The sequence below is a fragment of the Periplaneta americana genome, chromosome 6 (assembly GCF_040183065.1).
Source record: "Periplaneta americana isolate PAMFEO1 chromosome 6, P.americana_PAMFEO1_priV1, whole genome shotgun sequence".
In the NCBI taxonomy this organism is placed as follows: domain Eukaryota; kingdom Metazoa; phylum Arthropoda; class Insecta; order Blattodea; family Blattidae; genus Periplaneta; species Periplaneta americana.
Genome location: NC_091122.1, coordinates 18,570,461 through 18,587,826, shown reverse-complemented (window position 1 = coordinate 18,587,826; position 17,366 = coordinate 18,570,461). Strand labels below are relative to the sequence as shown.

General features: G+C 32.5%; 2 protein-coding genes across 5 annotated transcripts in view; one reads left to right on the top strand and one right to left on the bottom strand.

Annotated features, from left to right (window-relative positions):
• Mvk (Mevalonate kinase) overlaps positions 1–3,799 on the top strand; it is a 53,159-nt gene extending 49,360 nt beyond the window's left edge. For 3 of the 4 annotated variants that reach the window (XM_069827643.1, XM_069827644.1, XM_069827645.1), the window contains exon 4: positions 2,652–2,846. In XM_069827643.1, coding sequence (XP_069683744.1) covers positions 2,652–2,704 — 53 coding nt within the window. In that variant the 3' untranslated portion in view covers positions 2,705–2,846. Of the gene's footprint in view, positions 1–2,651 lie in introns of all 4 variants that reach the window. The other variant, XM_069827646.1, reaches the window with a different exon arrangement.
• Positions 3,800–3,845: 46 nt separating this feature from the next.
• LOC138701079 (two pore channel protein 1-like) overlaps positions 3,846–17,366 on the bottom strand; it is a 38,874-nt gene continuing 25,353 nt past the window's right edge. The window contains exon 13 of the mRNA XM_069827637.1: positions 3,846–16,667. Coding sequence (XP_069683738.1) covers positions 16,431–16,667 — 237 coding nt within the window. The 3' untranslated portion in view covers positions 3,846–16,430. The remainder of the gene's footprint in view (positions 16,668–17,366) is intronic.

Genomic DNA, 17,366 nt, shown 5'->3' with positions numbered 1-17,366 from the left:
GAAAAAGACATTTGGGGAGCCTGAGATGTAGATGGGAGAATTTGAGGGAGGTGGGATATGATGCTAGGGACTGGATTGATGTTGCTCAGGATAGGGATCGATAACGGGCTTATGTGAGGGCGACAATGAATCTCCAGGTTCTTTAAAACCCATTTGTTATAAAATTGATGCCAAGTCAATTGTTGTGATCCTCTTATTTTCCCTCTCAATCACCATTTCTACAGGTCTTCAGAAAATGAACAAGAAAGTGATAAGTTTTCGAACAAAGATAATCATCAACTGCAATTCATTTCCCATGCTATATGGGAAATGCATGTTATTATTCTGTTGAGAAGCTTTTATCATCTAGTCTGCTGTTAAAAAATCTCAAAGTTAGAATTTCTAAAACAGTTATATTACTGGTTGTTCTGTATGGTTGTGAAACTTGGATGCTCACTCTGAGAGAGGAACATAGGTTAAGGATGTTTGAGAATAAGGTGCTTAGGAAAATATTTGGGGCTAAGCGGGATGAAGTTACAGGAGAATGGAGAAAGTTACACAACACAGAACTGCACGCATTGTATTCTTCACCTGACATAATTAGGAACATTAAATCCAGACGTTTGAGATGGGCAGGGCATGTAGCACGTATGGGCGAATCCAGAAATGCATATAGAGTGTTAGTTGGGAGACCGGAGGGAAAAAGACCTTTGGGGAGGCCGAGACGTAGATGGGAGGATAATATTAAAATGGATTTGAGGGAGATGGGATATGATGATAGAGACTGGATTAATCTTGCACAGTATAGGGACCGATGGCGGGCTTATGTGAGGGCAGCATTGAACCTTCAGGTTCCTTAAAAGACATTTGTAAGTAAGTAAGTGGGGAAAATGCTACTTAATAAATCTGAATTGCCAAAAATAACATTAATATCTCTGTGCCTGCTCTAACTTTGCAGTTTTTATTTCATTGATCGTTTTCGGAAATTTTATCCTTTATTTTATTTCCTTTTCTACAACTTTCAGAACAACACTAGACACTGTTTTGCAAACTGTTGTACAGTGAACTCCAATGTCTTTCCCTAGTTCAATCTGAAATCCTAGATTGCTTAAAAAAAAAAAAAAAAACAAGATTTCCATTGTGTGTTTTGAGGTTAATGCTCATCCTCTGGTTTCTTCAGTGTGTCCAAGAAAATATTCAGCTACCCACTCTACATGTTCCTCTGTAAACCAAAATAATTCATGATAATCACCATGATGAGTGACAATCGATTTCTGTAATTCTTGCAAGCTCTTATTTGCATAAAGCAGCCATTTGTAGCAAATATACTATTGTGAAAATAAAATGCTAGCATGGATAGGAGCAACTTGAAAATAATTTGATTCAGTAGAAAGAATTATTACTATTTATACTTTAAATTACTGTTTTGTTACTATTATCTACCATGATAATCATTATTATTATTATTATTATTATTATTATTAGTAGTAGAAGTAGAAGAAGAAGTAGAAGTAGAAGTAGAAGTAGAAGTACTCTGCCTGAAATTTTGCACATGCTTAGTACCTAAGAAATAAAGCTAACCTAATATTTTCTGTAAATTTCAACTGCAAGTGTCCGTAATTAAAAGTTTCAGTTATGTATAATAGCCACAGTGAATGCGTTGAGTAACCTTATATCCCCAGCAGAGGCAGAGTCCGGAGCAATCCCCTCACCACACTAGAAGAAAATGTCATCCCAACATTAGTTTTTTTGTTTATGTATTTTGTAAACACTATTTGTATCTGTGATACCCATCTCTCCTTTTAACAAATAAACTTTAAAAATTTTATTGCCCTGTTGCTGCTGGTAGTCCATTTCCTGTCTCCTGCTCGATAGAAACCGTACTGATTTCTAATTGACTTTCATAATTAGACTTCTATCTGTGAAGGTCTATTCCAAATCCCTCCTGAAACAATTGGTAAAATACAATTGTACAGGTTTTTTTTTTTTTTTTTTTTTTTGCAGTGGAAGTCTTGGTATTTGTTCCTATCAGAACTACTGATAAGATTTATGTCCACTGAAGTAAATGTTTTCTTAGGCACCATCTTAAAGCCCCAATTCTCTGCACGATTCTGCAATATGAATAATATTTGTGGTATGCTGTAAAATACACATCACAGCGACCATCAATGTTTCAAACCCCCACAAAATTGTTGTTCGAACAAATAGTGTAAGCATTTTGAGCAAGTAGAGCGTTAAAAATGTTTTCATTCTGTGTGTCTGGCGCAACATTAGTGTTTCAGTCATCCCAGAAATACAAACCTCATGTGTAACAAGTTTATGCAATAAGGAATCTGCAGCTAATTTAGCTTCATGTAATACAAGGGGAGCAGCAGGTTACCGAGAGAGAGTGAAGTCTGTTGCTGCTGTGCTGGAAGAAAGCTCTTCAACATCAGTCAGCACTATTTTGCAGAACTTTTTCGGCAAGTTTTCAAGGCCATACAGTTGAAATCTGCAGATAATATTTACGACTATCTTTATTCCTTAGATAGGGTTTCGAAATGAGCAGGGTATGTCTTTCCCTTGTAAGTATTGTAAATTTATGTCTTCTGTATTAAATTATGTGACATACGCCAATTCGCAGTTAATAATAAATACTACTACTGTTACTAATACATCCTGTTGTTCCACAGGAGTTGCTGGATGTTCATTATTTCTCTTATTTTGGTGTCGGAATCATAAATGAGACTCAGCATGAAGTCCATGAGATTATAAGAAGCAGTGGTTTTCACAGCACACAGCTGGTTTCAGATCAAGGAGGTCATGCTGCGGTGTTCATACCGCCCAATACCCCGAAGTCAGAGCTGCAGACACTGAGGGATTCTTTGTCTCACAGAGGCTACTCTTCCACACTCACACATCTGGGTGCTCCTGGACTTACTATCACAGACGTATTATGAACAACCTACTGGCTTTGGAGAACCTGCTGATTTTCTTGAAACGGAATACTTTATGACGTCTCAATTCAAAGTATTTTATATATTTCTTTACAGGTAGATAATTTTTATATTAATAATTTAATAAAAGAGACGAATACTCTTTTTTTTTTATTATTCGCTGTTATTTACACTCACTTTAACATCTCTGGTCATTTTGTGAGTTAATCTTTTGGATGAAATCCGAAGGTCTGGGTACTACTGTTGAGACTGGTTCTATTGTTGTGTACTGGATGACTGTAGATGTATTACTGATTTGTTATGAATATGGTTTTGGTGATGAATGAAGCCAGTGATATTCAGAGATGTTGTGGCCCAAATTTCCTGGCATTTACCTTACGGTTTAGGGAAAACCCTGAAAAACCTCAACCAGGAAATTCAACCCAACTGGGAATCAAACCCGGGCACTCTGCATAAGAGACCAGCTTGCTGACCCCTACACCACAGAGAAGAATACTTTTATTATACCTGTTAATTTTATACTCGAACTGTAGTTGTTTCCTGGTTATGTTAAATAATTTGGATGTAGAACTTAAGAAGACTATGTGAAACAAAACAAACATCAACAATAAATTATTATAGCATAAGCTGTTGAGTAATTATTATCCTTTCTAGAAATAAGTTCACATTGAAAGGAAGAACAAAATGGCGTTCAAATATTAGGAAACCAAAGAATTACATTTTATCAAGAGGGCAGGGTTACTGTGGAAATGCAGATAAAGCAGGAGCGAAGGTTAACTGTTCATAATCGACAAAATGTATTGCTTATGAACAGTTAACCCTCGCTCCTGTTAGATATTTAACGTTTGACTAAAATTTCACTTTATTGTTGTGGGATGTAGGTGAGAAGGTTTGCAGTACATGCAAATCACTGGCACAATCTGTTGTCAATACTTTTTGAAGAACTTTATTTGGTGTTTAGACTTGTTTGTTACTACAGATGAACATAATATTCCGCTACCAAATTAAACAAAAATATTTCGTAATAGACAGTACTTTACAATGAAAATTGAGTAAGACACCACTGCACCGATAAAGTCTATGTACTTTAATTAAACTACTGCATTGAGGTCCTCAGTTCCACGTTAAAAAAAAAAAATTACATTAAAATTTCTGTTACTGGTACATATTTTATTACAAAATAAAAAAGAAAAACAAAAAACGAAAAATGTTAAAGACCTTATTGCTCTCGATTTATTTAGTATACATTAGTATTTTATCATTATTACATATTTGAATTTTGTATTTATTTCCTATTTATTGCAATTAAATGTTTTACCAATGATGATAAACTTAAAACTTCCTAGATTGTTTGAAAGCAATATTTTAGAGACAATGACCAAATTTTAAATATAAACAAAATCATGAGATGTAACAAAAAAGCATATGGTGGTGTGTAACCAGATTTTATAAGAACTTTCTGATTTGGACATTTATAACTGAAAATTAATGCAATCATATACCCAATTATGTTCTATATAGAAGATTTTCCTTAATATTCTCAATATGTTTTGGGATACGGAGATATAATTCTCAAGCTAAATTTATTCAAAAGGCTGAATAAATTTACAAAACAGAAATGTGGGAGCAGATGATCTAGCAAAACAGTACAAGATATTAAGCGGGGAAAAAAAAAAAAAAAAGATCTTCACTCTTATGAACTTTTTTTTAACCATGCCAAAGATAAATGACAATTAAATGAAGTACTTTTATTTAATTATACCAAGAGGTGCTTCAAATTTAAAAAAATCACGGAAGATGTACTGTGCATCTCCTTGATGTTACATATAAGTACAACAGTGTAGTCAGTGAACTTAAGAGTTTTGATCAGTCTTGTTACCCACATCTTTCAATTACATTTCACTACATATTAAAATGAAGACAAATCATGAATAGCCTTTACCATTAGACGGTAGTCACTTATAGTTCATATCTAGCACATAACTAAATGAAGTGTATGCTAGATTAGGTTAAATTTAAAATTAGTGCTCAGTGTCCTACCAATTAATACTAAAGGTATTTACAGAGAGTTACTTTTTTATGTGTATTACATTTTTTATTTCTGTTGTATAAATTATAACATTTCAGAAGAACAGTTTCTTAATAGGTACAATTTATTATTCAAGGATGTTTAACACATTGTAATTTAAGTGAAATAAATGTACCAAATTCGATAGAGAAAAATATTTCAGTACCGGTACACTAACATCATGTACAAAACAGAACTTCAGAACTTAATTTCATATTAACAATTGAACAAAATGTATAGGTTTGCTACTTTCGAGTATTCATACTTAAATATTTCCGATAAGGAGGATTGAAATGACAACACACTATACATGAGTTACATTTTGGCCATACATGTACCTGAGATACTGTCCACTTCTCTCGACCTAAAAGATTACAAAGAGGACTCAGGATGTAGTGGTTTTACTGCATTAAAGTTTACTACCAATTTATTTTTGTATATTTCTCTGGGTATTATATAATATTGCAATTTATTTCAAACTAAACTATGAAATACTTTATTCAGAAAAAATATTCTCATACCTTTTCTACTTTCATAAATCAGAATTTGAACAGATTTTACTTAATCGTTATCAAAAATGAATTATGTTTTGCCTGCAACAACACAACTAATTAATCAGTTTCAGTTTAAATTACGTCACTCTTATTGTTAGATTAATGAAAAGGAAAATGTGTAAATTAAATTATTTATCACCCGACACCTAGCAGTTTAGAGACACACTTTTCCTTTATGTCAGTTGGTCTTGGATTTTTCTTGTTCAGAAACATTTCTGTACTTGCTGAGTACTGGTAACAGTGGTCATACACAAAATCAGCAAGCTTCATTATGCTGCCATATGACACTGTCTACTTGTAAAAGGCAGGTGCTGTTACAACGAATGCACATGACAGTAGTATGCACATAGAACAAAGAACACATGTGGTTGTCCATCTATTGTACTAGTGCTTCCACCAATAGAAAAATAGCCGCATAGTGACATGGAGAAGTTTTATTAATCTTGTGCAATGTGTAAAGCTTGAATTAGAATGGTAATTTGCTAAGCGCTGACTGAAGTCCTAGAACCTAACCTAACATAACCTAAATATTTTATAGGATACCGGTACTGGTTACACATCTTGATTACACACTCTTAACAAAATCTGTTACAAACAAATTCACAAAATCATTAGGAATACTGGTTATTTTATTTGTATTTATGAATTCTCATATATTTGTTCGATTTCAATCACTAGATGGCATATCAGTGGGCTTTCTGACATTACACATTCTGCAAAAGGCACGCATAACTAGTTCCATGCAAAAAAAAAAAAAAAACTCATGATCAACAAGCTTAAAGGAAATGTGTGCCCAAAAATATGTGGTTTCCACCATTTTAAGGTGTGTGGTTTAATCTACTGTTTATAGAAAATTAAGAAATTAAATACGTATTAATAACATTCATATAGTTGTTTCAACTAACAAAACCTATAGTCTATGTAGGAATACATATACATATACTGTATGTATATGTATTTAATAAACCATATACTGAAAATATAACTGGAAAAAAAAATATATATAGTTATCATATACTGCACCCACAGTTTATGACGAGAAATGAGTGATAAAAAATGCGTTAATTTCAATAGAAGTGATTCTCTTTCATATTATTTGCATTGATTAGTTCCAGCTCTGTCCACGATCAATTAAATTTTCTGGGCAAGCAGGAAATATTCCTTAAAAACTAAATATAAATGAATAACAGAAATTGTCTGACTAGGAGTATTTTTATAAAAGAAAATGCCTTCAATTGTTACATTTACATTATCATATTATTCATATTAATAAATGAGAATAATGTATGAGACAAAATTTAATCACTACAGCCTCTATTAGATGAAATGAATGTTAAACCTGCTATGCAAACTGAAGCATAAGTAAAACGACTTTATTCTATTGAGTGCTCCATAGTTACATACTTCAGCCAGCTGAAGATGAGTGCAGGTTGGTTATAAATATACTTAACTTAATGAATAAATATTATATTAAAGAAAGTTGCTGTAAAGCTTTGAACTCCGTAAATTAAGTGAAACTTGAAGACTTCAATAATCATTATAACAGTCTCCTGACTGAATATTATTTAGAGAATAATGAATACTGAAAATATAAGAGTTTGTGGAATTATGTAAAGATGACTACCCGGTATTTGCACTATTTCACTTTAATCACAGGAGAAATTACTACAGATCTATCTATATACTGCTCTATAATATATCTTATGGTTACAAAAGCTACAGAAACTAAACATGTAGGTATTTAATTAACAAATACAATAATTCATGGTAAATACAGTAATCTCAGTTATCCCTTATAAATTATAAAAGAAAAATTGTTAACAAATAAAAGTTCCAGTATTTATCTCAAAAGTCAAATTAGCTTACTAAGTCTTCAGATTTAATTTAAATTATCTATATGACAGGAGAAATAGGACAACTACGTTATTAACTAATGCACTTCGTGGAAGCCACAGCCCAAGCTCAAATCTTGCTAACAACATAAACATTTGTTTGGTGTCACTACAATGACTTAGATATAGCTGCTTGTAGACTCCACACTAAGGGAGGCTGATCGTGTGTCCATCTAGTAAGAGTTTGAAAAAACACTGAAATATTAACAAATACAATATTGTATTTGATATTAATTTGGCTAATATCCCCAGAGGGCTTAGAAAAACTCTGTTAATATTTGCATGAGGAAAAAATTGTGACAGTTCAATAAAAAGTACACATGGTACAGTGCAAAACAGCCTAGGTCAACCAGTTCATTTCGAATGCTTACTTGTTGCCATAGTTATGGTGTAATGCAGCGAACTCAGTCCATCAGTATTAGGGTTGTCGTTAAATGTCTTCAGATTGCTTTATATACCAGTATACATTAAGAATATTCATTCATTGTTTCTACCCAAGGGCAGGTTTTTCACTGCAGCATTCTCCAGTCTTTCTTCTTTTATGCCTTCCTCTTAGTCTCCGCATATGATCCATATATCTTAATGTTGTCTATCATCTGATATTTTCTTCTGCTCCGAACTATTCTCCCATTACCATTCCTTCCAGTGCATCCTTCGTAGGCAATTTCTCCTCAACAAGTAACCCAGCAATTTTTTTTTCTCTTCCTGATCAATTCAGCATCATTCTTTCTTCACAGCACAGCTCCATTTCTTATTCCGTCTGTCAATTTCACCCACACCATTCTTCTCCACATCCACAATTAAAATGCTTCTAGTTGTTTCTCTTCACTTCGTCATAATGTCTATGTTTGTGCCCCATGCAGTGCCACACTCCACACAAAATACTTTACTAGTCTCTTCCTTAGTTATTGTATTTTTCCAGTGGTCCGTAGAAGATGCACTAAGAACAGTAAATCCATTTCTTTTAATGTTTTTAAACATTTCTATTTTGTTGCTTAATGTCGGAGAAAGGGAAAAGACGTCGAAAATCTACCCTTTACATACGATCTGGAAATTTATCCTAGTTCATATTAAAAAAAAAACAATCTTTGTTTCATAGCTTCGCTTTGTGTTGTTCATTACACAATTCAAACTAATCAAGGAATGCTTAAGTTTAAACAAAAATAGTCTACATTAAAATTAATTGACACTATACTTACACTATTGTATGTGAGTATTATAGACATTTCAATCTTCGATTTGGCTGCTAATAAATCAAGATTCAGGGCAAACTAATCATACGGTACTTCAAGACTATGAGGAATGTTTCCAAGTTTCAAATTAAACATGAAGACATAATATGAATATGGGTTATATAGTACGATACTGTGAAGTATACTAGCACCCTCCCAAAAACGATTTTAACATCATTAAATTACAATAATGTCTTTGGAACTTTCTAAATAAACTAATATTGCACACTTTATTTTACAATCGTTATATTAATATCACCTACACTTGTAATGGTAAACGACTCTAAAATATAATTATTTTTAATTAACATAAAGTTTGTACATTTGTTATAAGTGTAACGTGTCTTTCATTAAATGGGCAAGGTAGAGCAGAATAACATTATATTACTGGAAGTAATCCTGCACGTATTTTGTTTGATAACAGTACCTAAATGTCCTATTTCTTCTTTTCTGTTTATTTCTAATTCCTATTTCATATCTAGAATTTAACAGACTTCAATTTGAAAGATAAAAATTCTACAATTTCTTCTGAGTACTGGTACTATTACAATAGTAAAAGCTTGGAATGAAGCTTGTGTAGCTATATTCGAAGACAACTGAAGATCACTGCATTACCTCAGTGTACTGTAGATATCTTTAAATTGCTATAAGGCAAGTATACTAACGCGATGTGATGTCTTTTCCATATGCTAAAATAAATAAACATACATATATTAATATACTACACATACCAGTATGCATATAATAGTAAAACATAAAATATCAATAACAAGGTATAACAACTGTTAAAATAAAAGCTCTAAAAAAAAAAAAAAAAGAAAAACAAAATTATAACACTATTTTATTAGAGTTTTAACTCGATCCATTTGAATTATCTCTTACTTTGTCACCATTAATAAAAAGCAATATCTTATTAAATCACTATCATATGCTAGCCTTTGGTATACCAAGATTTGTTCCGTCACTGATAAAATAAAAATCATACGCATATCAATGGTACATCTATATTAATATCATAAAAGATTCTCAAGTTGGAACTATTCGCCATTCCTATTAAAAACTGGTACAACAGGCAACACCACAATACAATTAAGTGAAGTGATATTTAACATATACACTTTAAAATATCACTTACGTCTTGTGCTATCACATCATTCTGGTAAGATTACATTAACTGCATCTGCCAGAAATTAAAATAATTAACAGATTCACCACCACTTCGGTCATGTCAAAATTCATACCCTTCCTACATAATGTGATCCTGTACAAATTATAGCGTAATGTTATATGATATTTACTTAGTTAATAAGTGTGCAGGAATCCACAGACATTACAGATGAAAGAAAACACTGTAACTTAGCTGCCAAAGAAGTGAACAATAACATTAAATTATCACTTGTTTAAGAGACTGTTCATCCCTAGAGAATATTATTGTATACGTATGAAGCTTATCTAATTGGAAATGAGGAGCTAAGAGAACAAGCTCCTTTTATACAAAATAGTTATTTATAGAAATCACTATGCCATTAAGAAACTGTGGATCACAAAATATTTAAGATTTATCATATGATTTAAAAAAAGCAACAATTCTTTTTGTGTCGAAGGGTATCAATGAATTCAAAATCATGACCTTTGTCATTAGCCAAGTAAAGTAACTACGTTTAAAAAGTAAGGTTTTGTGTAGAGCAATTGACAGCAGTGAGATAAAAGACATGCTATAAATAATATCGCTATCAGAGATTGTGAAAACACGTAAGTTACCTTCCGTCTAAATTTTTGCATCATAAGAAAGTTAATACTGAGTAAGAAAAGAGATAAAAAATTAAACTTCATAAGTTGATGGCAGTTCCTCCCTGTTTACATAGTAATGAAGTGTGGACTATAAGTAATAAATGTAGTCAGTATATCCATATAGCTGTTGCTGAGATTATTTATCTAAGAGCAGTGAAAGGTTACACAAGGTTGTAACATCTACAAAACAAAGATATCCATAAAGAATGGAAAGTTACACCAATTGAATGTCTCATTGACAACTGAAGAATAAAAGGGTGTAACCACATGGGAAGGATGGATGAACGACTACGGAATGTAAAGCTGGAACAGGCCCTGCGCCTTAATTCTTGAAAGAGAAGAAGCATAATAATAAGAAGAAAGTGAACAGACACATTTACATTTTGGTCATTTTTCCGTGAATGTCTGAAATAAACATAATACGTATTCTCACTTAGTCTACATGTTCAGTTATACTGATGCAAAAACATCTTGAACTTGAAAAATATCATGTTTGTAGTAAAAAATATCAACTTTTGATAATATTAATTCTGGGATATACTGATAGTAAAGCAATTTTGTTGTAAGGCAGAGAACTACCTCTTCTCTATTCTAACAATTCAAAATCCTGCTTGTGTGTCCCGTAGTGGTGAATATGTTACAGTGTAAAATATTACATACCACACACACACATCCCACTCAGAGCACTTGTGCCTGTTAAGTATAGAGCTACTACATACAAGTCTAGATCGTCTTTTTTCTCTCAGGAATTGTGTTTTGTTTTTCTTTTTAGAGGTTTTGGGATTATTCATAACATTGTCTAGTGCCTATCTCTTGGATTGTCACTAGAGTTTGTCAGTCTTGCATAAATATCTATTTGTCAGCCAGATCGAGAGAGATTCTATGGTTTCATCTATTCAAGTAATAGCGGTAATACAAAAAAAAAAGGTTTGGTTAAAAAGATCATGCAGATGAAGAGATGTCTTTAACTTGCATATAGGTTAGTGTCATATATATTTCTCTCATATTTAACCACACTGGGATTACTGGCAAATGTATTTGATGATTGCTGATAAATACACTGTGTTTCAAAATTATGGTAACACTTTCATATGATTTTTTATTTGGTTATTTAACAACGCTGTATCAACTACTAGGTTATTTAGTGTCAATGAAATTGGTGATAGCGAAATGGTATTTGACGAGATGAGGTCAAGGATTCGCCATAGATTACCTACATTCGCCTTACAGATGGGGGGAAAACCTCGAAAAAACCCAAAAAGATATCAACCCAAGCGAGAATCGAACCCACACCCGAGCATAGCTCCAGATCAGCAGGCAGACGTGCCAACTGCCTAGATATGCAGGTGGCTGTCATATAATTATTATTAAGTAAGCATTAATGAGAAATTAACAGTATACAATGTTGTGTTGTATTACAGAAATATTTTGGGGGCTCATAATAGTTTGAGAACCAATCTGTTCCCTGTTTCAAAATATTACACATATATTTTGCGGTCTTCCCCTTTTCTCTTAGCTTATATTTTACAACTCTCAAAAGGGTTCCCGCTGTTATCATTGGAATGTACATATACCAGGCAGTAGTGTTCTTATTTTCAAATTTTGCTTCGTTAGTGGCACAGTGCGAATTGCACATTTTCTCAAGGGGAGGAAACATTAAAATTTTACTGAAGAATTATTAAGCTACTGGTATTTAAAATAATCCACTACTTCACTGTAGTCAATTGAAGTAAAATACCACCACAGTTTAATATTAACACAGTGAAGTAGTTATTTATTTTAAATAAACTTTGCTGTTCTTCAGTGATATATAAGTGTTAAAAGAGTATAATTAAGAAAGAAGATTAAAACTTTAACAATTGTCGATATAAATAAAGTCCTTAATAATTAACAAATTTGGCAGACTCGTATTGCTGTCGAGCTCAACTTATATTAAAAGAAGAAAGGAGAATCACTGTTACGTGTTGCATTAAAAAATTAATAAAAATAACATAAAATACGGAAATTATACATTATACATCTGAAGGAGATAAATGTTGTCCCTGGGGGATATCAGATCCTCCAGAGGAACGATCCCTGCCATGCTCCCCATCAATTCGCATTCTGTTAGTGGTATATTTACTTCTAAATGCATAAACAATCTTTTAAGTTTATTAGAATGTGTTTCTTGTTTCATGTTTTTATGCTGTTGGTATGCAAAGTTGCAATCTTTATACTGGTATCAAAACAATGACAGCAACTTCTATTCATAGAAATTTATGCAACTCGAAAAACCTTATGATGCATTAAAAAGCCCGAGAATATTTTACATTCTCTCCATAGGGATTCAAAGAACTTATAGAAGACTTATTACCAACTTCAAGAGACTTAAATTTTTTCAATACCGTATTGATACCGTATATTTCACCCCAATCAGTTTCTTTTCCCCATTGGGAAACTAACTTTTGGTAGCCTCATACTGCCCTTTCGTTATACATGATTTATCGAATTTATTTATTTCATTTAATTATTTTGTTAGTTTGTACATAAACTCGTTTTTTATATCCAACAATTGAGCACAGACAATTCATTTCCAAAGACTCAATCATCTGCTTTTGAGTTCTTTCCCTTTCCACATTTTATTTACACAAAATAATACAAGGACTGCCACTGATTTATCAAAATTTATGGTTATGCACATATTGGCATTTTGTGGAGTTTATTACCAACTGCTCGATTATATTTTTACCTTTTACTATGTTATATACAAGGGACTGTGAAGAACACAATCCCGGGAATGATAGATGTGGATGTTAAAAATATGGTATTTTGCCATATGCAAGCTAAAGACAGGAGAATTTTTAATAATTCATTTTAAATATCTTTTTAGGTGAAATATGTAATTATTATTTTTTCCTTTCCAAGCTCTGTCTCAGCTAGGTTTAGCTTTAAAACAGTGGAGATGATAATTCTGGAAGAACTTTTCATTGTATAAAAATATAGAAAACATCATTATATCATGGGAGTATTGGCCCCAACTTCCACGGAACCATTGCTCTTAATTTGCACTTCATGTACTGCAGTACTTCAGTCTTTTCTGATTATCAAACTCGCACTGCAAACTTATCAATCCCACAAAACATGCCTCGGTGACAATATGAGCCCTTTAGTTTGGAGGAATTTCGTTTACACTGCTTGTTGCAGAGTAATGCTAATTCTATATTATTTTCTGCTGCAGGGTCATTTACATAATGAAGGTAAGGTATAAATATGAACTATTTTTAAGACCCAACGGTGCATGCGTCAGATGCGTAAGAATTGCTGATTTAATTTCTATACTTATAAAGTTTTTTGCAAGCCGCATATCTGAAATTTATTTCAAATTTTTCGAACTGGAAACTTCTTTTGAAAATGTCTAAATTTTGTAGAAAAAAAAGTCACAATGCTTGCTTTGTAACTAAAGTACACTCTTTTTTACTGTAGTATAATATTTATATAAAGGTTTCAACAAGACTTCATTTAGTGCACTGACTTTGGCTACATACTTCTCATTTGGGTTACACTCTAATTCATAATGGTTAAGACTAACACAAATTATTACTAATGTAGTAATAATAGTACATGCAGCGACTTCAGTATTAAACTTGTTTAAAAAATTATGGTAAACGTTTAATCATTCATTTTAGATTCCTTTAAATGTAATAATTAATGTTTTAGGCCTCTGTTCAGCTGTTTTGTTTCCTCCTGTACTAAAATGCCAATGTAAATGAAGTATGCATCACATAAATTAAGCAAAGAGGCAGTTTTGAGGTCCACAAACTTGTACTTTCTGAAGTTTACTTCAGAAGTCTCTGTTCAGGAACAGTTTCTCAAATGTTGCTTATAACTTTCTGAGAGGTGAATAGCACTTAAGTGCTCTGTAATCTCTATTATCTTCAAAATTACACGCTTTTATATAATAGGAGAATTAAAATTAAATATTATCCTGGTCCTTACACTTGGTCAAGAAGGAAGAAACTTTCGTTTTCTGGTTATAAGATGAAATGAGATATCTTCCACTTTTTCTCTAATTCTGTAGCAGCTGATTTTCACAGCCTTTTTGAAGAGGAAAAATTCTTTATTTTTCTATATATACTTTTAACACTTATATGTCACCGATTAAATTTCTAACTTCTTTAACGTGTTAATATTTTAGGAGATACCTTGCTTGACTAGTTTCGAAGTCTTGTGCTTCATTGTCCAAAGCCTAGTTATTTCTAACTTCTGGAACTCACTAGGATTCAGAGGATGGCGCAAAATCACGTGGAAACTAGTCAATCAGATAACTCACCACCAAATTTACAATAGTAACACAGTGAAGTAGTTATTACTTGTTCAATAACGTTCATCAGTAATTATATAAATGTTAAAAGAAGTGTATCCAAGAATGAAGAAGTATTTTATTTATTCACATCTTGCTGTTCTCATTATTGTAGAAATAATTTCTAGGATATAAAATGCATAGTAAGTAAACTGAAGATTATTAAGAATCAGACAGCCAGAAAAAATCTCAAATAAAGATCTTTTGGAAAAAAAAAACAGGTTTAAACAATTACATTAGAAATAAAGAAACGAAAATGGAATTGGACAGAATATACATTAAGGAAAGGCAATAAATATATTGAAAAGATAGCTTCAGAGTGGAATCCTCAAGGGAAGAGAGGAAGATAAAGTCCAAAATAAACATGGAGACGAACAATTATTATTGAGCAAATTACAAAGGAAGGAAAAGCGTGGAACGAGTCGAAGAAGCTAGAGCAGAATAGGATCCGATAGGCATTTTGTGGATGCCCTATGCTGCTGCTAGGGGATAAAACAGATGATGATGACGATGGTAGCTAAATTAAAACACAAATCTTAATATAGATTCCCAAAGATTCTAAGAATAGCGTTAAATTATATTTTATGAACATTTTATAATCAGTTTTATGTTAACTCTTGAGAAAAAATTACATTATAAGAGCTTCCACATCGAATAACATACATCTTCTACCTGAATCGTGGGAAAATTCCTTGTATAGAATTTAAAATGTTAGCCACTCTTTTGAACAAGGGAATTCAATTATTATTTAAGCTGTAAAGTGTCACATACTACAAAAAGGGTCTATGAAAATATCAAAGTTTATAAAGATTGTGGGAGTCATTTTCTGTATTTAAATTCTTTGATAGAAAAAAGGATTAGCTTCAAACTCTGTAGCAGAGATGATAGTACAAAAGAACAGTCAATTAAAATCGAATGTAGGTATTGTAGAAAAATTAGGAATGTATCCAATTTTAAAATTTGTTCAAACTTCTAAGTTGAAAGAGAAATTCACGACAATCAGTGAAACAATACTAACAACATGGTTTAAGACAGTGAAGGATGACGATGAGTTTAATTCATTCCTTTTACTCTAGAGTACGTATGAGCTTGTTTAAAATTTCTTCTCCTAAGACAGAACAGAGGGGAAGCTTTTTGTGAAATGGACACGGAGTCGACATGCTCCATGATGTCCTGTGATTGATTGATAGATTGATTTCCCTCCACTTCAGTTTTGAAGCTAGAAATTATACAAATCTCCAAAAGTGTAGGACGTCTTTCTTTGAACATGGTGCAAGGACCAAGGTTTAAAAAAAATATTTATCCTCGCAAAGACTTTAACTCTCATAGCTTGTCATTATGCATTAAAAGTAATACTAAGCCGTTATATATACAACAGCAAAAATTAAAAAAAGTAAAAACAGTATACAATATAAAATGTTTGTTCGTAATTGCAGATCCAAATCAAAATAAAAATTCAAATTGATACGATCGTATATCAGTCTTGGTAACACCCTGTACCTCTCAGATTCCATTGATATGTACTAAATAATCCCAAAACCTTCGTCTTCAATTTCTTTTGCTATCACAAGAGGACACGAAAGTAAGGCAAGAAAAGAAAATATTGAGAATCGTTTAAGATCGTTTCATGTCCCTATATTTAAGAGTTGATGGGCATTGCACGCTGATATGAGTCCCCATCCCCTGTCAAGGCCCCCCCGAGTATGATCTGGTCCGAGCTGGTGATGAGGTGCTCGTCTTCCCTACTCCCATTGCTATCTTCCTGCTTGTCTGTGACATCAGCCTCCTTCATCCACTCCTCGATCTCTGCTCGGTACATACGACGCTGCAGCACTTCCCGGTTCCTTGGTCTGCACCCAATAAAGGTGGCTGTGCCCTGAAATGCATTCATCTTCAATGACAAAGTGCAGGAAAATAAAATGTTATTAAAAGAATACGGTATCACAGAATAAATTAGTGTGAAGCAATCTTTGGAGTATCCAAAGTACAGAAATTAGATATTGTAGAAAATTAGGAATGTATCCAATTTTAAAATTCATCCAAACCTGTAAATTGAATTGGAAGTATTACAGTTACAAGAAAGACAATATTTCAAAGAAAATTTCAATACCCATATCGAATAAAGATTAATTTATGACAACTCATGAAACAATACTGGCAAATGGCTTAAGATAATGAAGAATGACATCAACTTTAATTTACTACTTTTATTCCAAAATGTATGAACTTCTTGAAAATTTCTTCTTAATAATTTCTCTCTACTTTTATTTTGCGCTTAGGAACTATATGGATCTCCGAAACTGTAAATAGTTGCCACAATGATGATAATGATTGTGATGATAATGACGATGATGATGATGATGACGACGACGATAGAGAAATATGAAAAGAAGAAGAAGAAGATTAAAAAGAAAACTAGGAAGAGGAGGAGAAATGCACCTCTAAACATATTTATCCGGTAATGACATTTGAATGTCACCTTCCTGCAATCAAGGAAGCTGGTATTTATATAAAACTGACTATTCTTTGTTACACACATACCGGTACTTAATTTTTCGTGAAATTTTGCCTCGAA